At 39.8% G+C, this 25000-nt stretch overlaps 3 protein-coding genes across 6 annotated transcripts in view; 1 reads left to right on the top strand and 2 right to left on the bottom strand.

The window, feature by feature from the left end:
* LOC138021358 (trace amine-associated receptor 8c-like) overlaps positions 1 to 25000 on the bottom strand; it is a 32560-nt gene that overhangs the window by 1176 nt on the left and 6384 nt on the right. Inside the window, exons 1-3 of one of the 3 annotated variants that reach the window (XR_011126356.1) lie at positions 16153 to 16652; positions 2545 to 3371; positions 1 to 296 (exon numbers count right to left, since the gene is read on the bottom strand). The exon at positions 1 to 296 is cut by the window's left edge and continues 20 nt beyond it. Coding sequence is in view for 2 of the 3 variants with exons in the window: in XM_068868220.1 (XP_068724321.1) it covers positions 2545 to 3241 (697 nt within the window). In the remaining variant the exon portion in view is untranslated. Of the gene's footprint in view, positions 297 to 2544; positions 3372 to 16152; positions 16653 to 25000 lie in introns of those variants that run through there. The other 2 variants (XM_068868220.1, XM_068868221.1) reach the window with 2 other exon arrangements.
* On the bottom strand, positions 4951 to 5505 carry LOC138021200 (uncharacterized). The gene has a single exon (XM_068868060.1). The coding sequence runs from the start codon at positions 5503 to 5505 to the stop codon at positions 4951 to 4953; it is 555 nt and encodes a 184-aa protein (XP_068724161.1).
* LOC138021356 (uncharacterized) lies at positions 16815 to 19217 on the top strand. 2 transcript variants are annotated; one of them, XR_011126355.1, is made up of 2 exons: positions 16815 to 17367; positions 18320 to 19217. XR_011126355.1 is itself a non-coding variant. In XM_068868219.1 (2 exons), the coding sequence occupies exons 1-2, from the start codon at positions 16829 to 16831 to the stop codon at positions 18472 to 18474; spliced, it is 1122 nt and encodes a 373-aa protein (XP_068724320.1). In that variant the 5' UTR covers positions 16815 to 16828; the 3' UTR covers positions 18475 to 19217. The 2 variants fall into 2 exon arrangements, 1 of the variants encoding a protein (XP_068724320.1); XM_068868219.1 differs by having other exon boundaries at positions 17892 to 19217.

Genomic DNA, 25000 nt, shown 5'->3' with positions numbered 1-25000 from the left:
CTTTTTCTCTGGCTCGTTTTCTTGGTCAATTAATGGCGATTTATGTGGTTTTTGGTTCTTCTTCTTTTCCCTGTATATACGTAAATCACCGTTGGAAGATCGCTTAGCTACTCGCGATTGGTCAGTAGAGCTGGCACAATGGTGACCAATCGCGATTCTTACGCCAGGTCGTTAAGCGATCTTTCAACGGTTTCGGTAACACGGTTTCAACAGGGAATACAGTCTCATCCGCTGGCTCTTGAAGCAAATGTTTTCAGAGTTTGGCGGCCGTTAATTTCTTCTCAGTGTACAAGCGGCTGGAATGAAGAAGACGGAGGAGTAATAACTTATTTAATTATTATTAAATAAATTATTATTATAAGACGGATGAGTAGCGGAGGTATCCTCTGTGATCTACGACGTGGAATTTTTAGGTGATCGAAGCGTTCGGAGCGAATTTATGGCCCTTTTTCTTCGGTGATTCCGTTCGGAGACTTCGTGTCGGTCCCCAACCTTGGGAAAGAATATATAGAGGGAAAAGAAGAGGAACCAAAAACCGCCTAAATCGCTATTAATCGACCAAGAAACCGTGCCAGAGACAGAAACACAACACTAAAGCAAGGTAAGCTGTTTTTTTTTTTTTTTTTTTTAATCGTAAAATGTTTTTTTGAATTTTGAGAAAACCCATTTTGCCCATACAAATCCTTATATTGTTACTATTGCATAATATAGTACAGCACAGATACGTATACATTGAACTTGGGCTACCTGTGGCGACATATACTTGGATGCTTAAAACCTCCAAAAGCGATAACAATGTTGTTGCAATTGATGTTGAATTGACCGTGACAGTGCACAATCTTTTGTTTTCGCTTCGCACGGGCTCACAAATTTGTTGAGAATAATTTAATCTAAAAATATGATTGGTTATCTTCTCGAAAAAAGGTGTATTTTGTGCACCGTCAAGGGCAAAAATACAGACAAAAACATGAAACAAAAAGACTTGTCGAGTTTCATAACCATCTCCATGAATAAGCTATTGATGCAGTGCCCAGTTTTTCATACCCTGGATGCCAGAGGTCTTCTCGCTCACCAGCGGCGAGGAGGGTCAAAGCGAAGTAATCTCTGGCACACATGGTAAGATTTTCAAAGGGCTGAATAAAAATTGCATAAATTAAGCTCTCGGAAGTCCGACTGCACTCGTCAATAAATCGGTAGCTGTCAATCAAAGGATTGTTGTAAATGCTAGTTTACTTATTTATTTATTTAGTTTTATTTATTTTATTTTATTTTTATTTTTTTTTTCAATCCTGTCGTCTCTTCTTTTCTTTCCCTCGATGCTCAAGATAGCTTTGAATTACAGTATATCATTGTTTCAAGGCCAAAAGATTTAAGGCAGACTTTTAGGGTTATTATGACCTGTTTTCACACTGAGTTAAGTAAATAATTTCGTATTCCAAGGCATTGCTTGTATTGGAAAGAAATGCTAAATCTAAATGCTTTAGGAAGAATGGTGAAAATGTCTGTATCTGAGTAACAGTGAAGGCCAATGTCTCTGATGATTAAGCTAAGGTACTTCAGGTTTCCTAAGCGGACATAAGCAGTTAATGAAAAGAATGTAAATACTTGACGCATGTTTAGTTATCGTTGCGGTACCGGTAATGTTGAACTTCCTTGATATGACGCAAATAATTAATAAAGATTACCACGGAGCCGAGTTTTCAATTGAGCCGTATTACACTCTTTTTTTTATAACAGAATGTTGTTTTTCCGGCTCTGGCTGAATGTTCTTATTTTTTTACCAATTTTAGGCAGAAAATATTCTAGCATTATTCTTAAATTATAGCTTATGACATTTCCGTTTTAGAATTTATTGGGGTATCAATTAAAGGTGTTTGGTATCTAGATCTGCTTTCGCTAGGTTTTGTTATTTAAAAAAGAAAGCTTGTTTGTTCATCGAACTGTCATTAGCGTTGAACATTTTTCTATAGCTAGTGCAGGTTTTTTCGTTTTGTTGGCTAGTTTCGCCGTTCAGAGAAAGGAATAATTTTATACGGTTAAATTGTATAGTATTTACAGATGTTTCAACACACAAAATTACCGCTATCCTTTTCAAAATCTCAGCCTCGGTTTTCTTCTTAAAATATTCTTAAAAATTCGCAAATTTCAGCCTTGATGTTCTTATTAAATATATTCTTTTATTATATGGCCTGTGGTTGTTGCCGATATAACGCGCGCTCTGATTGGCTAATTGTGACTGAGTTGTAGGGCATCATTCTCCCGTAATGCCCACAGGCCGATTACGGGCTTGCAAAAACAAAGCAAAAGGTAATTAAAAAGCCATATAATAAACTACTTACTAACCGAGCTAGCTCGAGCTGTACTGGGGAATATTGGCCATCGGTTGTTTTTGTACGGACCTCGCTGCGCTCGGTCCATACTGCCACGATCTCGGGCCAATATTCCCCAGTACGGCCCTCGCGCTCGGTTAGTAAGAAGTTAATATAAAAGACTGTATTCTAGAAAAAAAGGAAAGGCGTTTTTGGTTCTTGGTTTCATACATACCTGAAATTGAAAACACGTTTCTTCTCCTGCGAAACGGCTGAGTTTGTCCAGACATTTCAAATGCAATTCTTTTCATTTGTTTCCTTGCTATGGTCAAAACTCTCAAACTCATAATGAGCAATAACAAATATGGTAGGACGACATTCATAATTAAAGCCAACAAACTTAGCCATAATGGTGTTCCTTCCCAAGTTACTCCACAATCTAAGCTTTTCTTGGAAAATTCCATGTTTCCCAAGATAGCGAAGAGAATACAGAAAAATACAGCTTGAAACCAGGCAAAGGCGATCATTATTGAGATCGTGCGTGTGGTAACACGACTCACGTATCTCAAAGGATCGCTCACCGCAATATGTCGTTCAATCGCCAACATCACAAGTGTTACGGTAGAAGAAATGTAGAAAGGATAAGACAAAATTCCACCAACTTTGCAAAGCACTCCATTGTGAGAGATGATACTTAGATCGAGCACCGTAGCAAGTTGATATGGCATTGATATAGATGTTGTTAAAAAGTCACTTATTGCCAAGTTCAGGATCAAATAACTGTTCACGTACCGACGAAGTCGCTTAAAACGAAGAATTACGATAGTAACGAGTAGATTTCCGCAAAGTCCAAATATTATTAGAAAACCAAGCGTTACTGCTAAACACCATTTCTCTGTGTTTGTCCACAAATACCTGTCTTCTGACTCCATGCTTTGATAATATCACTTCTCCGCAATTCACGTGAGAATTGGTCTCTCAAATTTGGTTGCCTCAGTGCCGCATTCTCCACTTTCAGAATTGTTGTATAAGGATCGCGTAAGGTTCGATAAAGGTGAACGACTGAAAAAAAATGGCAAAATAAACAAATGTGATAGGTTACGGATATATACGTTAAAACCAATATATTTATTACACTTCAAAGTGCCATAAATTTAATTTACTTTGAAGGCCTTCCACAAATTTCCATAACTGTGGGCGGTTTTCAAGGAATATTAAGGACGGTGCCTACTATTGTTATTGCGCATACGTTCTACGCGTCTACAGATACTCGGATTTCCTATCGGCGGTGCTTATTAATACAGGGATATTTTTGCGCGGTTCAAAACTATGCGGAGAAAGCAAAACTTAGCAAGTGCTCTTGGTATCCAAAACGAAAATTGGGGGTAACCATGCATTTTTCAGAGATAATTAAGCTTCAATTTGGCAAAGAACGCCATACATTGCTCTGTATTTTAAAGCTTTTTACAAATATTGTTGATAAATTTTTTTCGAACAATGCGTGGTTACCCCCAATTTTGTTTTTGGATTTCAATAATACTTGCTAAGATCTGCTTTTCCCGCATATTCAGTAAACCGCGCAAAAACACCTTTGAATTAGTAGGCACCGTCCGTAAAACTTGAAAAAGCCTAGCATCCGGGCTTTCCGTTTAAATATTCAAATGATCCATAAACAAACATACATAAAAAAGAGGAAAACAGGAAAGCCTCCAGATAGTTGAAATTTTTTTCCCGTTTTTCCTAGTCAAGGGGTAGGCACTACACCAATAGACCAATTTCGATATATTAAAGTTCATCCCTAAACAAAAGGCATCATCTCAAGGCTCTGGGTAATACATTTAAAGATTTTTAAGAGTTTACTCCCCAGGGCCCAGTTGTTCAAAAGCCGATTAACGCTAATCCCAGATTGCTCTGTCAGCACCTTGCGCCAGGATGTTGGTCTTCCTGAGGCTGATCGTTAGTCCAAACTCATTGCAGGCGTGGGACAGCTTGTCTACGAGATGTTGGAGGCCCTCCTTGCTGTGGGATGTCAAAACAGCGTCGTCTCCAAACAGCAGCTCCTGTATGAGCACCACGTAAGCTTTGGTCGCAGAGTCTGGCGATGTTGAAGAGTTTGCTGTCTGACCTTGTCCGTACGTAGACACTTTCTGTATACTCTACAAAGGCATACTGGAGCAGCATCGAGAAGGAAATCCAAGGCAGGGCTGGAGCAAGGACACAGCCCTGCTTTACTCCACTGTTGACTGGGAAGGCATTGGAAGTGTCCCCATCGAAGTAGACCAGGAGCTTTGAAGGAGCTTTGAAGGGCAGCCAATCTTCTGGAGGATCTTGAAAAGCCCGCTTCTGCTCACCAAGTCAAAAGGTTTGGTGAGGTCCACGAAGGCGAGGAACAATGACTGCTGTTGCTCTCGACATATCTCCTGCAGCTGGCGGAGGGAGAAGATCATCTCCACTGTGGAATCCCGGATCTGAAGCCACACTGTGACTCGGGGTAGACTTGCGAAACGAGGCTCTGCAGTCGAGTCAAGGTGACCCGAGCGAAGACTTTGCCAACAGCGCTCAGAAGAGAGATGCCGAGATAGTTGTTCTTGTACAGGGTGATTATGTTGGCATCTCTCATAATATCTTGGGGGATGCGACCTTACTCCCAGCACAGGCAGAGCAGCTCATCAAGCGGTTTCAGGGTGGATTGCTTCCCATTCTCCAAAACCTCCGGCGGGATAACGTCCTTCCCCGGTGCCTTGCCAGAGGCGAGACCGTCGATCGCTATGCTGAACTCTTCCAGTGTCGGCGTGTTGTCAAGCTCCTCTATGACTGGCAATCCAGGCAGGGGATTGAGGGCAGTGTCTGTGACGATGTTCTGGGTTGAGTAGAGCTCGAGATAATGCTCCACCCAACGCTGCACCTGCCTGCTCTGATTAGTGATGACCTCGCCAGTCTTTGGTTTGAGTGGGGCTGTTTTGACGCTCGTGGGGACGGTGGCAGCTTTGATGCCCTCATACATCCCCTTTGCGTGGCCACAGTCCGCTGCTAGCTGGAATTTGGGGCATAGGTTCTGCCAGTACTCGTTGGCACAGCGGCGTGCGGTCTGCTGGGCCTTGCTCCTAGCTGCTCGAAGGGCGTCGCATGTGCTTGGGCAAGGGTTCTGCTTGTGAGCCAGCATCGCTTTCCTCTTGGCCTCCTTGACTGGCTGCATTTCTTCCCAGCAAGCCTAGAACCAGTCAGCATTCTTGCACTCTTCCTTGCCGAATGCAGCCATGTGCTGAGTTGTAGATGGCATCACGGAGGTGAGACCATTTGGCATCCGGGTTGCTGGTTGTTGGTTGCGCAGCACGTTTCTCCTGGAGGCTGTCAGCGAAGCTCTGGGCGTTAACGGGGTCGGAAGTGCCACAGGTGTTGATGCGGGGGCGACCCTTGGTCTTGGCGTGGTGGATCTTTCTGGGCTTCAGCCTGACCTTACTTGCAACGAGCGAGTGGTCCGTGTCACAGTCAGCGATGTGATAGCTTCTTGTGTGGAGGACACTGCTGAGGTCCGCTCTCCAAGTGATGACGAGGTCTAGCTGGTGCGAGTGGCGGGACCGAGGGTGTCTCCAAGACACTTCGTGCAGCTCCTTACGCTTAAAGTAGCTGTTGGTGATGCGGAGGCCGTGGTGACAGCAGAGTTCAAGCAACTTCTGCCCGTTCTCATTAACCCTGCCAACGCCGAAGTGGCCGAGGCAGGTAGGCCATGCTTGCTAGTGGGTCCCAACGTGAGCGTTGAAATCGCCTAGCAAATATAGCCCATTAGCTGAAGGCCAGCGGAGAGACCAGGGCACATGGTGCGAATGTTCCAGCTTGCGATTCGAAGAGCTGAAGTCTTGCTTGGTGCAAGTACTTGCACCTTGCACCTTGTCGGGAGGGTCCCCTAAGCTCTACGCACCCAGTAGAGCGGCAAGCAATGACAGGGGGCACCTTACTGACTGGGGGCTGCCCAGCTTGAGGCGGTTGGTAGCTACCCAATGAAGCAGCGAGGGCTTCTCCCACCGTTAGACGAGCCCCCGGGCGCTCCTTCTTACGCCAGTCAGTCGGTCTTGCAACACTGCTGGAGTGCTTTTTCCAGTTTGCGCTAAGGCCTGGGCGGAAAGTTAAGGAGACGCTTGGCTGCCCATGCGACAGTGTCCTCCTTTCTGTGTCAGTGGCTGGGTCCAAGGGAAAGGAAGAATCAATACAACTTGGGGCTAGTTCCACTGCAGAAGCTGCCGGAAGGAAGTGATGAGCACCTGCCATGCGCCTTAAGGGCTCCACTCCTGATTTGCCCTGGACGTTTACTCCTGAAGCCTTCCTGAAATCAGGTATAGCTGCAAGGCAGCAGAGGTTTGAAATCAGGGTTTACCTTCCCCTAGTCGGGCTGCCTTCACAGGCTAAGAGCCCAATCTACCCTGGGCAACTGGTTTAAAGGCGCCAGTGGTTTCGCCTTCGCCCCTTCTCCTGTCGGTGTTACCAATTCCGCCACGCGGAGGCCAGAAGTTGGACTTAGCTGACAGATGCTCTTAGAGTCGCACGCCATTGGGGGCATTTCGAGAGGTTGTGAGAGCCCAGCCTCACAACCCACTCCCCGGCTATAACAGCCTTACGGAACAGTGAGTAAGTCATTGGAAAACCAATTTAGCTATCCAATGGATAGTGATTTATCAAGTGTATAGTGTTATCCACCTTTTGAACAACAGGGGCCAGATATAAACTTCAGTACACCTGTGGTGTGTGCTGTACTCTGCATTTGCTGTTCTTCATTCAAGTCAATGATTTAATTTCCACTCTGTTAGAGGAAGAACATCAACTAGGTTGGCAGGTAATTCTACCATGATCAGGTTATTTACAGGGGCACCCAACGATAATCTTTGGCAAAATATGTGTTCGGGAGAGTCAAACTGTTCTAATAATTTTCAAATGGTTCTACGTTGCCGAACAGCTATAGATTTTTTTAGTTAAACATCAAGATATCTGAACAGATCAAATTCTTCTAGGTGATAAAAACATCTCCTTAGACAGTCTTTATACATTGCAAGGAGCCTAGAAATGGCTCTGAAAGACTTTTGGCTTAATTTGCTGGTTCAACTTGGGTGTCCTTGTATTTAGGGTAGGCCAAAAATGGTAAGTATGGTAGTAGTGGCTGCTAAGTAAAAAGGACTACCAGAGTTTGGTTTGTTCAAAGGTTCAACAAGATGCTGTAATAAAGTAACTGACACGTGACCATAACAGTGGAAAGAAAAGCCTTAGATGGAGGACTCCAAAAATATTACTCAAGGAAGAATTGGATTGTGGCCTCGAATTTAAGCAAGTCTTATAAAGAGGTTCAAGCAAATGCAAAGCCATTATTTTAAACTAACAGCAGCAGGAACAAAATAATTATCCCCATTGAATAATTTATTGTTTCATTGTGCTTTAGAATTTGCTCTGGAAAGGTTTTGCCAGGCTTGCCAGTTCAATAGGATGACGATTGTAAGTACAGCACAATTATCAGTTGAATAAAATATATTGGACGGGCTTGTGGGGAGAACATTTCTCACTTTAACTGCTCAGTAATCACCAGCATAACATAACTAATAGTTCCCACTAAAGAACACATAAATTTGACAAAGTTGTTTGGATGCACACCTGTCCAACTTCAATGATGTGATTTTTTTAAATATGATTTGTTGAGTCCTTGAAGGAATGTTAAATCTATGAAGGAATATTAAATCTATGAGGTAGTCTCTGAAACGACTGCCCGTTATAACCTTACGGAATAGACAGAACAGCACATTGCATTGTGAAATGACAGTGTTTGGGAAACAGCAAGTGATTTTCTGAAATACTAAATCCCACAGCAGGATTGCTGACACCAAATATTTGTATTCATAATGTTTTTTTTTTTTTAATTCTGGTATTCTAAAATAAGTAATATTATTATATGACAAAGCCAGTCGTGGGCAAATCCCAGCGCTCTGATTGATTATTTCTCGGTCAGGGTTTTGCAGTACGGACAGTACGTACGGACCAGTTTCCGCGGGAAACGGTCCAAATCGTGTATTTTTATTTTGGAGCAAAGCCGGCAAATTCATAATTTGAAACAACTTTATCGGAAACCAAAAACTGCGAAACCATTGCCAATATTGTTATTCTTCACAGGGAAACTACCAGAAAAAGCTAAAAAGATTGATTCTATTTTCCGATTCCAAAGATGGATAAAGACTTCAGACGAACATTTTATTATCCTGAAGATCTGGAAAGTGACACAGGCATCATCGAAAGCGAGGAGGCCATAGACGATTTCATCAGCTAAAAGAAAAGTGCACACACAAACAAAGAGACGGCAGATATGAACACTCTTCTCGGGTGTATGTATATAGAAGCTTATGTAGTATGAAAAATCAGAAAATTGAAAGCTTCCTTCCGTCCGAGCTTGAACACCTTTTGTCAAAGAAACAATGCCGTATAATAAACAACTTACTAACTTCACTTGCTCGAGCCGTAATGGGAAATACGGGCCTCAGTCGTGGCAGTACGCCCGACTGAGACCAATATTCCCCAGTACGCCCGCTTGGTTAGTAAGCGGTTAATATTGGCCCTCAGTCGTGGCGTTACGGACCGAGTGCAGCGGTATAGCCGTCTTCTTGTTTGTGTTTGCACTTTTTTTCTGTTGGTTGATAAAATCGTTTATGGCCTCCCGGCTTTTTCTCGTAGTTTCGCTGTGAAGAATGACAATATTCGCAAGTTTTTCCCAGTTTTGGTTTCCAATGAAGTTGTTTCAATCATGAATTTGCCGGCTTTGCTCCAAAACAAAAATACATGGCTTGGACCTTTTCCACGGAAACGGTCCGTACCGCAAAATCCCGACCGAGAAAGTACCAATCAGAGCGCTGGGATTTGCCCAAGACTGGCATTGCCATATAGTAAGCGGTTTACTTATATTACTGTAAGTAAACAGTAATTATATTATGGTCACTTTTCTTTTAACTTTTTTTTTTTACTTTATAATACTAATTATATACACCAAATCTTAAAACCAAATACAGTTTCTTCCCAATAGTACGTCATTGAAAAAAAAAAATCTTATTTTAAAGAGAACTGCACAATACAAGCCCAACGTACAGAGAAATTTTCCTCGCAGGATTCGAAAACAACAACCATACACTCAAAATTTTAAAAAGTCCAGCAACTTAAAAGCAACAACAAAGAGATTATTTTACACAAGGTCTGCCAGAAAAAAGATTGAAGACAGTAACAAAAACACACAACGAAGCAAACAAAATGATACACTGACGAGAAATCTGAAGAGAAATCAAGAAAACAGCGTCCACCTTACACTCAAAAGGATTGATATGAACAACGACCAAGTCAAACGATAAATAAATATATGCAATTTACACGTCTATGTTCAGTGAATAAAACCTCCTATTCTGGAGGCTATTCGTTGCTTAGTGCAGATAGAAAACGTGATTGATTTTTGATGACTTGCTGATCTCGGAGAGAAAATCCAACAATAACTAACAATTTAACTCGCAAAGTGCTATCACAGTTTATTAACACAGATAAAGAAGGTCACACTCTTACATTGCAATTTGCCGTTCAGAAATTCAGCAGGGAACTGAGGTGAGTTTCAAATTTTAACTAATCGATAAACTGACACTACCACATGAAAGATCATGTTGAGATTGGTCAATTGGCCAAGTATTGTGCTTTTAGGGTGAACAGAGAGACCAAGTTATGGACCTTGAAACATGGTTCAAAATCCATACAGGCGTCTCTTATTTTGATACAGCGTCCCCCAAAACCATATAAACCCTTAAAATTTTTATGATTTCCGTGATACTCTTTAAAATGGGCAAACATAGCGATTTTCATCGCAGCTTCTTTCAAATTGTAAGTACATGATGGGATTTTACAGTTGTCACTAAACTGATAAAAAAAATTTAGAGTTTACATGGTTTTGGGGGACGCTTTGTCAAACTTAGAGACGTTTGTGTGGATTTTGAACCGTATTTTAAGGTTCAGTGAGAAACTTCAATCTGCCTACAAGAAACAACAAAGTACTAAGACGGCCCTTTTGAAAGTACATGATGACATCTTACGAGCTGTAGACAATGGTGCCACTGTCGTTTTGTTACTGCTCGATTTATCAGCAGCTTTTGACACTGTTGACCACAGTTTACTACTCGACAGATTGAAGATGCGATTTGGTATCAAGGGAAGGGTCCTCGCTTGGTTCAAATCCTACCTAGCTTGTCGGAGTCGATTTGTCTGCGTGAATGGAACCAGTGCCACCAGGTCTGATCTAATCTACGGTGTTCCCCAAGGTTCTGTTCTTGGCCCTATTTTATATCTCTTGTATACGTCCCCTCTTGGTGAGATTATAAGAAGACATAATATGCATTTTCACTTCTACGCTGATGATTCTCAGGTTTATTTTTCCTTCGACTCTGATTCGCCTGTTATTGTGCCCAGAATTGAAGCATGTTTACGTGATATTGCAGCATGGATGTCCCTGAACAAACTTAAACTTAATGGTGACAAGACAGAGATTTTGGTCATTGGATCGCGACATCGTCCAGCCTCTCAGCTCCTCTCTTTCACAGCGGTTGATGGGTCAGCTATAAAACCCTCTCAGTTTGCCAGAAAGATAGGTGTAATTTTTGACAATGAACTGAACATGGATCGTCAAGTTACTGCCATCTGTAAATCAGCCTTTTTTCACATTCGTAATATCTCTCGTATTAGGACGTTTTTGTCAGCTGAAAACACCAAAATGTTAGTGCATGCTTTCGTAATGTGTAGATTGGACAACTGTAACTCTCTCTTATACGGACTTCCGAAACACTTAATTCATAGACTTCAGTTAGTTCAGAACTGTGCAGCGCGTCTGATCCTATGTAGTGCTAAACATGAACGTGTAACTCCTTTACTGAGAGAACTACACTGGCTTCCCTTACTGTTAACTCTGAAGCTTTAAATAATTTAAGTCCTAGCTATATTCGTGATCTGTTACAAACTTACAAGCCATCTAGGAGTTTACGATCTTCAACTATGAACTTGTTGGTGACACCTAGATCGAGGTTAAAATTTTATGGTGATCGTGCTTTTTTGGTTTGCGATCCTAAACTTTGGAATAATCTTCCAGAAAATGTAAAATGTAGTCCAAATCTTACATCTTTTAAAAGCAATCTTAAAACTTTTCTTTTTAAGCGCTATTTTAATTTGTAGTTTAATTTACTTTTTATTTGAATTTATAATTTACTAAGTTACTGCTTTTTAACATTTTATTGTAAAGCGCCTTAGAGCTCTAGAATAGGGCGCTATAGAAATGTATTATTATTATTATTATTATTATTATTATTATTATTATTACTAGTTATAGCTGTCGCTAAAGTGCCAACGAGCCAAGCTTGCGTGATCTGGCGGCTGCAAACATCACGCGGCGTACTCGTGCGGCACTCTCATTGGTTATCGCTACGGTCAACATTTCATCGCTTTGGTCTACATTACAGCTTTTGGTCTACATTACAATTAAATTTGAAGCGCTTCTGAGATTTCGTCCGCCTAAAAATCTTCTCGCGGCTCTATAAGCTGCCGCCTCGCCAGGCCTTCTGTCTTCAGAAGGCCTGACTCGTTGGCAATTATTATTATTATTATTATTATTATTATTATTATTATTATTATTATTATTATTATTATTATTATTATTATTATTATTATTATTATTATTTATAACTTGGTCTCCGTTCACCCATAAAGCATCATACTTGGTCAAATGACCAATCTTAACATGATCTTTCATGTGGTGGTGTCAGTTCATCATCACTTAGTTAAAATTCGAAACTCGCCCCAGTTCCCTGCTGAATTTCGGAACGGCCAATTAGTGAGCAATAGCGTGATTATCGTAAGGTTTTGTGTTTCTTGACTCTTCTTGACCTCTGGTGATGTAGATATTTTAGCATTCCTTTGTTTGCTTGCAAATTAGCCATTGTTGCCTCGTCCTTTAACTTAAAATTGAAAAAATATTTGGTCTGGAACGAGGCAACAACGGCTAATATTTGCTAGCAAACAAAAACTATTTTAAAATGGTGGCCATTTTGGAATGAGGTGTATTTTAATACATCGAAATTGGGCAAGTACGTTCGCGCTAACTGTTTGTGCGCAACGTTACTGCGCAGGTAACGCGACTGTAATATGTCACGCATTACTTCCAGCATTAGTGAAGTTGAGGTTTTATGGACAGTGCCTACTACTGTTATTGCGCATATGTTCTGTGCATCTCCAGATACTCGGGTTTCCTATCGATGATGCTTACTAATGTAGGGATATTTTTGCTCGGTTTAAAACTATGCAGAGAGAGTAGATCTTAGTAAGTACTGTCTTTTTTTAAAATGTTCTATTACCCTACGAACTTAAGTTCAAAATGAATGCATGTTTTTGAAGTTATTTTCCTTTACTTTCGTGAAAACAGAGCAGAATTGTATTTTCGTCCTTGTCCGTTTGAATAGCGCGGACCTGCGAGGAAACAGCCAGCGATTAAATTTCAGAAAAACCACACTCCAGAAGATGAGCATAACGGGAATGGAGAGATATTATACAAAACACTAACCAAATGAAGACGACGTCTGCTTGAAACTTCGTTGCTATGCTCGAGAAAGTTTTTTGTTAAATAAAAACCTTCCATCCCTTCATCGATCGGTCCTGTCTTGGGTTCCAGTGGTTCCCCGATAGGTCACGCAAAAACGTGACAAATGAAATTTTTCATGGATTTTACTCGTTTAGATCATCGGTGACCCCTATTTTTTAATCATGAATCACTTACTTTACTTGCTATCTACAAATATGATAAAATGAAAAAATTTGCACCGTAAGAAGTTATCTTTTTTTAATTTTCTTTTCTCGGGCCATCGAATTCCGGAAGTGGTTACAACGGGTAGAGCTTACGAAAACGCTCGTCGATGATGAACTCTACTTTTTACGACATCCCTAATGGCAAGCAATTATCTAAAAACCCCACCCCTAAAAACCTATGCACGGAAACCTTCACTCTAACAGTTTATTTTTATGATTTTCGATGGATGAGCAGACGAGGCTACATCTCGTTCTTATGACCGATATATCGAAATTAAGGCCAAAAAGTTGCTCAAAAGTTTCTAAAGAAAGCAAAAACTTTTTTTGGTATCTCTCTTCTTTTATTTGGTCTGATGCAAAAATATGCAATCTGTACAACAAAAGTAACATTTCTAAGCATTTTTGTGCAATTTTGCGTTGTAACCAGCGTCGCTAAATAAATTTGTTCGTTCGTCGTTTCTTTTCTTCACATCTACAATACCTGGTCTTTTTTTCGGCGATTTCAAGAGAGCGCAAAATGCAAAGATATGTTTAATATGTTTCTGGGATGCAATGTGCTTCATAACAGAGCTTTTTTTCTGACACAGGTACAGTTTCCTTGCATGCGTCACATCTGGGTTTACACGACACTTCAGTAAAATGCTCTCCTTTGAACTGATTTAATCTGTTCCAATTGCAAGCACTCACATTTGGATCGGCTGTGCCGCGGACATTTCGAACTGCTCCTTTTTCGTAGGAAATTCACAAATTGTCTACTGAAACATTGTAAAATATGAAAGCATGGCCAATTAAAGCAATAAAAGCTGCTCCGATATCTAGAAAACTAGAAATTGCTCAGAATGCAAAAACTTGCTCGAAACAAAAAAAAAGTTGCTCGAATACGAAAAGTTGCCGAGCAACTTGTGCCAAGCCCTATCCGCCATTACTAACTTTAAGATCTTGAGAGGGCTTGATCGAGGAGAAAATGACGTCAAAGGCTCACTTTTAATTAAGCAAAGTGGTGTATAATACAGAGCGTACACGTGGATTATGGATATTGCTCAATGATCTTTTCGCAAATCCGAGCATTTTGTTTGCTTTGGGGTTACTGAATGTATATGTCAGTGCAATGCAATGCGTATGTATGCCGCAGAATTAATACTAATTATGCAGCACGAGAGGTTTGGGGCTTTCAGACTTTTTAACTCTCGTTTTGCACATAAAAATAAGTTACATTCACACGGTGGAACTTAAAGTTAGTGTGCCCTTGACGCCACTTTTCCCTGGATCCAACCCTCTGAAGTCCAGTCGGTCAGTTTTGAACGCGAGCAATGGCTGGCCGTGAAATCCAAAACTTGCACTCAAATAATTAAACATCATTGGCTTTGGATAACAATCAAAGTTCAAAATTTTGCCAGACAGGTGTTAAGTGAACACACTTCTAAAATCTGCAGAAAAAAAGGAAGTGATTTTTTTTTTAATCACCGAGGCACTTTATTAACAACTGAAAAATCGCTTGGCATTCCGTTGGAACATATAGTAACTTTGGTTTGCATAAAAGAAAAATTTGACATGCGATTCAGAATGCAGAGAAATAATGCTATTTAAATGTTAGTTTTTCGATTTCTATTTTATTAATCTTTCAAATAACATATTAACTTGGTTATCGTGTTTTAGAAGCGGCCGACACCTTGTTCTCTATAAATATTATTCATAAGTTATCACATCTGTAGAAAAGACTGTTTTCCTGCTCTGGAAGCATAACCTGTTTTTAAAAAATTCCAACTAAGATTAATTGGTATTCAAAACAGAAATATTTCGACGGCCGCGCAATTTTTTTCATCTTTGAACAAATTTACTCATGCTTATTTAGTCCAGATTGCACTCGAAATCATGTGATTACCTTTTTCATTATTCAGTTAGTATTAATTAAATATTCAACTGTTAATTGTTTTGTCCAACTATTAATATTTACACATAAAAATAAGAAACCTGTAAAGCTTCACATTATATCATTGCCCCCGAAACCCAGAGGCCAAAACCCGAGGAGACAACCTGGAAGTCCCCGCGTAAAAAATTGGTAGATATAGTAAGGGGAATCAATCTCGATTTGTTCGACCGCGCTCTCAAGGTGGTATCGATATAATTGCTTAAACGGGCGTGCAAGTGGTATTGGTATTGTTCTACACGACTGAGTTGTTTTAGGAGTCACGAAGTAGGAACTCGCACGGAGAACCAGAGTCCTGTTCGGGTTAGCGATTGAAAAATCAACAATTGAAGCAGATCTGATGCAAATGGAGTATCCTGGCTCAGAAATTGATTATCAGAAACAGGGGCGACGGACGAAACAGGGTCGAACGGGCGACATGTTCAGCATATAATTTAAACTCAACTGCCTTTCATACTATCTTAGGCGGGGGCAGATATTAACTATTATCTCTTCTTTGGGCTAGATTAAACCCAATTAATTTACAGGTATAGAAACGTATTTTGACCAACTTCAACGGAAATTAGATGATGTCTCACATTTACTATGATTTATTTAGGAAGCGATTCCAATTGCGAAGAAGCTGACAGTGTTTTCCAAATAAATCCGCGTCTTTTGTTAGTGTTTTTGTTTTAAAATCCGCCCTACACTATCAATTGTGGATCTCTAATGACTTTAACGCTCTCTAGCGATTCAAAACCCTCCTTTCCACGCGAAATCGTCGTAAACTAAGGAACTTCGAAATACACACGACCGTTTCTGGATATGAGATACATACATACACAAGGCTCAATCGTAAAGGGATTTTTCAGTGTTATATGACTGGATGAAACCCTTGGGACTATATTTATAAACCAAAATTCATATGGTGTACCTTGAATGAACGAATTTTAATCATATTCCGGCTCTGACAGAATATTATCGCTTCTACGACTGACAGAGCTCTCTGTGTAGTCAAGCCGAACAATAAACATTTTGAAAAATACAGTTACCCACTTATATTCCATTCAGAATCTGAGCGGATAAAAGACATACCTCTTGATACAAGTTGACTTCCAGCGCTACGTGGTCATCATGCAGTAAATTACCTTTTTTACATCAGATTAGTAAATGAAATTAACGTCCTCAGTAACCTGTTCAAACATGTGCAGATCGGACTCCACTTGAATGAAATAAATAGCCTACCGAAATTGAACAGCCAAGTACGGTTCGAAAAGAAACAAAGGTACAGGATCAAGTCCAAGTCACTGCTTTCACTCTCCCAAATTAGCAATCGTAATTAACAATCGTAATGTCGCAAATTGATGAAACGTGCCTTTAGTTTGGTCTGTTGATTTTCATGGCCAAAGGGCAGGCAATCAACTTCAAGCTTAGCTTGGGGTACTTGTCCAATATCACTGAACTTCCAGCTTCTGTAAAGTGCAGATGACGTATATTTATTTCTTTACTTATTTTTTTTTATTTTTTTTTATAAGAAAGTTGAGGCTGAGAACCATAATTAAAACGTTCCTCAGGCTGAGAGTCGCTTTTATTTTGCTCATTTGTATTTTATATACAAGAATAAAATAAAGGTAAATAAATGTAAATTTCGTACCCAGATCTCTTGTGGCGAGCGAAGGCGAGATCTGGTCAAATCCGATTTGCACACGTGATGGACTGTCAGGAATGTGACAGGCGATGAAAGAGCGCATGCCCTAAATAAGTTCTCGAAATGGCTGCCGTCTCCCATGCCGATTTCAATAGAGCGGTGAAATTTTCCCTAGCAAAACGCGGAACGCCCGATATATATTTAAAACCAAAACAGTTGGAGGCGTTAAAAGCCGTTGTGCAGCAAAAGCGAGATGTGTTAGCCGTCCTTCCAACAGGATACGGCAAGTCTGTAATTTATCAGCTTGTACCAAATATGTGCAACTTCTTGTTTCAAGGCGGAAATTATTGCTCGATTGCAATTATTGTGTCGCCATTGACCGCTTTGATGATGGATCAAGTTGAGAAAATAAAGATGCAAGGACAGTCGACAGCAATTATCCAAGCTGAATGTTTGGAGGCGGATAATTATTTGAATGATCGAGAGATAAATGTACATGGTGATTCTGTGGAAAATGTGTTACGTGGACGTGTCAGCATCTTGTTTTCTCATCCTGAAGTGCTTGTCAGCAATAAAAAATGCAGGGAAATTTTGCTATCGGATGTGTATCAAAAAAACGTAGTCTGTGTTGTGGCCGACGAAGCGCACTGCATCGTGGATTGGTTAGTATATGTTTTTTGGCAATTCATTCGTGATTTAATTGATACCTTGTGCTGCACCTCGGCTTTCCTCGGCTCTCATTGGGCTCTCATTGGGCTCAAACATGTCATCAGTTTAGACATATTTGTATAAAGAGCATAATATTGTCTTTACTCTGGAAATTGTTTCTTTATTTACGTGTCCTGTACTTGACGTGAACGATAATGTGATTTTGGTACATGTATTTTACAAAAACGTGCATCACATAATGCAAATTTCCCAAGCACTTCACTATCATGACGACTCAGTCTGGTACTTATAGTCTTAAATGTTCTTGGTGTGAGTTTCTGAGTGATCAACACATGCAATACAAATGACAAGTTTCTTTTTCCGTAAAAGCACTGGAAACAAAATTCTAAGTATGCACATTGAGCAAATTTTAGTACAATCCATGTCATGCACATGTACTCGCTACATATAACACATTGCAGATTATTAGCGGTTTCTCGTGCCACAATTGTGTCAGGATGTTTTTTTTTGTCGATAGGGGATATGATTTTAGGCCAGATTATGGGAAGCTGGATACCATTGCTTCTATATTCCCAAGTAAGCCTTTTATTGCTTTGACTGCAACAGCACCAGTGGCATATCAAGACGCAATTATAGAAAAGTTCGCCATGCAAAATCCATTGAGAGTTCTTGAGAAACCAAATCGATCCTATATATTTTACGACATAAGGCAGAGACCTCCAGCTATCAAAAAGAGCAATGAAGAGCAATTTGAAAAACTCATTAATGGCTTTGGATGCCAGTTGAAAGAACTGAAGAACAACTTTCCCTTAACCATTATTTACACTTCCCTCCATCTCTGTGGTTTTGGTTACAATTTGCTTGAACAGCAACTTGGTGATGACCAATATTTTCCTCCTGGGTGCAAGCATGTTCCCACTAACAGATTGTTTGCACAATTTCCAGAACCATCATTTGTGGCACCTGACTTCTGCCACACTCTATTTAGAGTTTCTTCTATTTCACAAAGGATGTCAACCATGTCTGCAAGCTTCTTTTCATCCTCAAAATGCATTGGCATAGGAAATAAAGACGTCTTGTCATTCATTGCAAGACTTTGATGATGATGGATTTGTTTAGGACACACTTTGCTTAGAAACTTGAACATGTCCTGATCAAAGATCTCCTGAAATACTCTACAGAAGAGAATGCGAGATGACTTCCGGATCAGTAATTGCTCTCCATCTGACATGAGATAATTCTCATTTGGAAAGTTTTTAATGTCTCCTATGGGCCTAGTATTGTCCAGCAATGACACATCCACCCTTTCTGAAACCACCATAGACATGAACCAATTGTGCATTTTGTTTCGGTTGTCCATGCGCATGTCCTTGACATTGGTCTTGATATTCAGGTTATCTATAACCATGTGACATTTTCTTTTGTTTCTTATGAGATCCAAAAGGCCATCACTGTAGTGCCCTCCAATCAAATCCAGAATATTCAGCATTGATTGATGTGAAAGTGAAATTCCAGCCTTCTGGAATCGATCATACAACTAGAAATAGCAGATAAACCGGTCTTTAGTAACAAATACAAAGATGACCTTGAAAGGTTATGCAACGAAAAACATAATGTTAAAAGATCTATATTCAGTTTGTTATCAATGATTTTCACAAGGTTTCAATCAAAAGTAATGATTTCAAACGGTGTCTTATACCTTTAGTAAAAACATCAAAATCTGATGTATCATTTAACATGTGAATGTTAAAGTAATCTCTTTAGTATTACCAAAACCCCATCAACTTTTAGAGAATTGGATTGTGCAACATTGCATGGACAATCAATACATAAAATACAAGAGTCACTGTCAGTGTTACTACATGTATTTGTTTTCCTCAGGGCTGAGTTGTTGAAAGAAAGGTTAGCAGTAATCTGGGTTAAATACCATGACAACAAATAGGATTTAACCTGTTTTAACCCAGGGTTAGCACTAACCCTGCTTTGAACAACCCAGCCCTGGTGTTCAAACTGAGTTGTTGCTAAGGAAAAAGCAATTTTTTTTTTGTTTGAAAACATAATTGGGAAAATCTTTGCTCATCAGGTTAACCACAGGCCCGGCTTTTGTTTATAGAGTGGCTAGAATTCACTAAGAAGTTGGATAAAGTAGACTGGGAAAATTTTCTTCATCAGATTCTCATCTAGATATCCTGTGGAGGATATAAGCTGCCCTCTCTATAATCCCCCTTAAGAAACCTTGTCTCTTATGGTAGACACACCTTTGTTTCAGCTTGACCATTAGCTAATAGGATTGTATTGATTCGTTGAACAAGATTCAGTTCCCTGTTGAACTGATACAGCAGCAAGGAATAAATTGTTCCAATTGGTGCAATCCGCATAGCCCCACACCTCTGGGTATTTTGCCCCTCCCTCCTCAAGCAAATTGCTGTTACTACATCAAGAAGCATTGGACACCTCTCTTTGGCTTCTGTAAGTATTTTGTCCCAGTTGAAGTCTCTCATTGTTTCGAACGACTTGTCCCGCAGTACAGATGGCAGATGACCGCGTGTGTATTTGGCTAAATTGTCACATTCTTGGATCATTTCTTCCAAGTGCAATCTCTTTAAGTAGTTCTTCACCTCTGGAATAAGCCAAACAGACGCAGCAATTTCCAAAGGGAGCCTTGAAGAAACAGCTATTCTGCGTGATGTTATATTCATTGTTGGAACTTGTTTGTTGCTTGCTTCTTTTTTAAGCTAAGAGAAGAATCACATGTTTACATGTAAACAGAAATGCAACAGGTGGACCCCTTTGGAAACAGCACATTTTGACAGTCATAACATTCCAGTTTTTTTAAAATTGTTTTGATAGTGCAAATATCAACCGCCCCAATCTGGGTATGATAATATAACCTTTAAAACTTGCAGAAAAACACTAATTCTCTTGGCAGTGTATTTAAGTCAACACTATTAAGCTTAAATAAGTGGAGGCGTACAGTGAGCCACTTACGCCAGAGTTAATTTTCAGGGAACAAATGCATTTTTCATGGACATATTCTGAATCTGATAATATGTCAAGTGAAGCTATGATCCTCGCAGTTATGAACGCAATTTTTGCACTTGCGTAGAGAAGCCTGAAAAATTCAGGACTTCAACGGGGTTTGAACCCGTGAATTTTTCAGGCCTTTCTACGCAATTGCAAAAATTGCGTTGATAACTGCGAGGATCATAGCTTCACTTGATTTCATATCCGCAGTTCATATATGATCCATTTCATATATCATTTCATCACTGATAATATCTTACGCCGTTTACAATCAATTTTTAGCAAAACTACTTAGCAGTGATAGTATTAATGAAAGTGCTTTGCAAGCAAAATAGTAATCGTTATTTTCATGCTCATGCATGCGCACATGATCAAAAAAGTCCCCTTTGAACGGAAATCTTACCATTGGGTTGTTTAATCCCGAGTTGGAGATTATATTCAAGGCTGTTCCGTCTTCATCTGTGTTATTCGACGATGCTACACTTGTAGAACCATAGTTTAAGGGCCGCGAAATATTTTCCTGCACGGGTCGCTGTTGAGCTGGTGTTTCTAATGGTCTACATCTCGAAGAATTTTGAATAATGGGAGAAATATTGACAGTGCTTGTATGCTTTCCTGGTTTGCAAATTGAAGCGACTCTTTTTTTGTCTTTGCGCAGGGGAGGTGGAAGGACTTGATTTTGGAGAGCGTCGAATCCTTTTCACTCCCCGTCTTCCATTGGCAAGATTCACCTGCGTTGTGGCACATTTGCTTTGAAATGCAAAGACCTTGTCCCTCAAATTTAGAAGAGTTCGGTAACAGTTTCTGCACAGATGCTGAGGCAGGCAATCGTCATATGTTACACTTACTTTCGCAACATCGCTTATCAAGCGCTGCAACTTTACGCTCTTCCCGTAATCCGAGAAAATCGAGAATCTCTGATTGGGATTTGTGGTGTTTCCACAAAGACGGCACAAGTTTCTGATATCATTGAATGCTTCAAATTCTCCCACTAGTTTCGCCATATCTGTAAACAATCCAAGCCTTTTGCCGCGCAAATGTTCAAAGAAGGGATTGGACACGAGGCTGTTCGAACATCCAATGAAAAACATAGAATAATCGGATTTGACCAGATCTCGCCTTCGCTCGCCACAAGAGATCTGGGTACGAGATTAATGTAATATAACAATGGTTTTCTTATTGCGTGATATGCTCGGTTCTTATTTATAATCGTTCCAAAATAACTTCAACACCATCAAAGCAAGCACTTTGGTAGGTTTCCTAGTCACAGGCAGCATTGACTTGAATTTAAGAACATCTTAAGAACGTTCAGTCAGCCTCGGCATCAAAAAATATATAAGAACTTAGACGTTCTTATAAAAAAAAAAAGAATGTACTGAGATGTAAGTTACATATTAACCCCGCTGGGTGAACGAACAAAAGCGAAGTTCGCTTTTAACTCGAGGATACTAGGAAAAATCTGAGTGCTTATTTGCTGAAGTCGAAGCTACGATCTTCCGATTACTAGTTCAGATTGAGACGAGAGATTCCGACGAGTCTCCTATGGCTCGGGAGTAGAGCATCCAAACCAGTAATCGTAAGGTCACAGGTTCGACTCCTGCAAAGGAGAACTGGGATTTTTCCGATCATCCCCGTGTCAGCATCGAGAAATAAATCTCTCGCAAAATACTCTTTTTTTCTCTTTTAGGACGCAATTTACAGAAAAATGCTTCAGGGTTAACTTTTGAGACCGAGTTACGTCACACTGAGATGACTTAACCGTTGATATGAATGCTTTTCGCGATTGTTTTCTTTGTTTTGCTGCTCTGAAAAAATACTATTTTTTCCGTTACTCTTTTCTCACAACTGCGAAGGCTAGCTTCATGAAGTGAAATTTTCTACTCAAATATCCGTGGAATCTTTTTGCGCATTTTTTAAAGGTAAAAAAAACTAAGAGTTCCCCAAAAATACTATTATTTATATTTAGAATGCTTTTAGTCTCAGATCTCTAAGGGAAGCAGAAATCTAAAGAAAAGATGTAGTTAGTTAAAACTGCAAAATTTTGATTTTTTGTCATTTTTCTCCATTTAAAACTGTTGGAATCAGATGAGTAATATTGCTCGTTCATACCTATTCGTGGTTTACACGTTTTGTTTTGTTTTTTTTCTTTTATAATAAATAAACAAGCATACATGAATAACAATAATATCCCGTGCTGCTTCAGTCTCAAGCAACCTCGTCTCCAGGGTCTCTCTTCTTCCCTTCGAACGAAAGAAAGAAGAGAGACCCTGGGGACGAGGTTGCTTCTCAAGTAAGTTGTACGCCGCTCTGGTTTAAAGATTAATGAATGCAACTAGAAATTTAAAGTTACAATTCCCTTCCTCGCACCTTTCCGTAACTCCTGCCGCCTAGTTCCTTCCTTAGGGCTGTTCTAATGTTACGTTCTTAGTGCTGTTCCACTGAGTCCTTTTATATGCTTACTGGTTAACAACCTTGTCTTTTCCAAAAATTAGTGCAAATTCCGCCATCGTTGCTAGGTTCAAGAAAGCTTTGAAGAATCAATTTGCCAGGACACCCTGTGATTTGGCGATTTAAGTGACTGGGTAGGATGTTTTGCTTTCACTCTTTCTATCAATCTACCCACCAATGTATAGCAATCTTTTATGTACTAATCATTCATAACTAAAAACGCCTAGTGAGTATGTAAATTTCAGGCAAGGCTGCTAAATCACTCAGTGTTGGCTATTTTCATGACATTTTCAATATTTTCATACAGCGTTTCATCAAAAATCTTTTTCTGCCTCTATGTCCTCAATTTTATCTACAAAATCTGATTGTGTGTGTACCATTAATTATAACTCGATCTTAAGTTAGTTCTTAAGGAAGAACCACATAACTATATGCAAGGAAAGCGCATCGCTCAACCATTACGGGTTGAAACCAACAGGAATGCAGAATATTTCCAGAAACCTGGGGTAAAGGCTTGCTTCATGTATTTGGTATAATGATCGTACGTTCGATTTTAAGGTGGCTTACTACAGTTATCCGAAGAAAAAATACATTGCAGAAGTAATTTATCATGATTTGGATCCGAGATAAAGACAGAAGAGGTCAGGATTGAATGTCATTAATCAGGTATTACTGTTAATCATGATGCTCAGAAAGTACCATTTAAGGTGGCTTACTACAGTTTTCCGAAGAAAAGATCAAGGTTTTGGAATCTGTGAAATTAAAGCAACAGCCGGAAGTCTCTTCTGAAGTGTTAGTCACTGCAGTTGATGTAGAATGTAATTTTACCTAACAAATAAATACAAATCAGGGGAAAACGCTTAATATAGTGACGGACTTCCTGGAGGGGGATTGGAAACTAGACATTTCAAAGGCTTTTTTCTCAAAACCTTGCCGTACAACCAGGGTTAAAATTTTGCGAATTAGTAAACAACATGTAGACAAAATCTGTTCTATCAGACAGTTTTTCAGTTATTATTAAAATAGACGAAAATCGACGTTTTTGTCATTTGTGAAAAACCTGTCTGGCAGATTTAACTGTTTATTTCTCTACATAATTCTTTTTTCTCGCTTTCGGATCCTGAAAATTGAGGTGGGGTTGTACGGCTGGTTTTCGAGAAAAAAGCCTTTGAAGTGTCTGGTTTCCAGTCCCCCCTCCATCACAAAATTTGTGATTGAGACTGCATACGATGCATGGTTGGTGAGAGACCAGTGAGCAACAATCTTAGCAACGTTATTAAAACTTAGCCAACAATTTCCAGTTGCCTTCACAGTGACAATTCTCTCGGCATTATTGTTAGACTCAAGATGTTTTCACGTTTACTTTCTTCGTCGGTCTCATCAAAGGCTTTAGAGATGTAAAGACAAAAGGACTCACAATTAGGTCTCCTTCATGTAAGTCCATGAAAACTCTCAATCTGGTCGTATTTTTGCAGGTAGTGCACTTACAATTAACACAACTAGAATGAAAGAATGTAGGCCCGCAGCGCGTGCATGAATTACGAAAGTGAAGAAGATTCTTCTTGAATTTCAACAAATGATCCATGATTCATTTTTCTGGACAAAATAAGACAAAAATGACATGACACTAGCCGGATGACGGTGGTAAATAATAAGACATTGGATGAATTACCTCTCGAGAACTGAGCTACACGAGAGCATCGTCGACTTTACACAAAAAATGTCACGCTCAAGCGTTGAACAACAGCGACCTTTGCTTTCAAATCCCATATTTCTCGTCGAACGTTTCCAGACTTAAATTATTTGAGGCGACTTTTTCTTCAGAGAAGTCTACTTTATCCTTTTACTACATGACAAGGAATTCTCAGGCTAAGTGAAGCACTCCGATTGGTTGGTTTTCTGTCCGGATTTTACATTATTGACCATTACCATGGAAACATGGAATTTAGCTTTTTCATCTCAAAAGTACAATTATTGCAAGCGGAATTTAGTTTTACATGAAAAAGGTTACCGTCCAAAGTTCTCCGATGGAATATGAAGATTACGAACATTCAACAAGCAGAGAAATATCCAATCGCTCAAAGAAATGATGCCAAGTAATAAACAACTTACAGACCTCGCTGCGCCACGACCTCGGGCCATAATACGGCCCTC

Source organism: Montipora capricornis, chromosome 10, assembly GCF_036669925.1.
Source record: "Montipora capricornis isolate CH-2021 chromosome 10, ASM3666992v2, whole genome shotgun sequence".
NCBI lineage: Eukaryota > Metazoa > Cnidaria > Anthozoa > Scleractinia > Acroporidae > Montipora > Montipora capricornis.
This window is presented reverse-complemented; position numbering and strand designations above follow the sequence as displayed.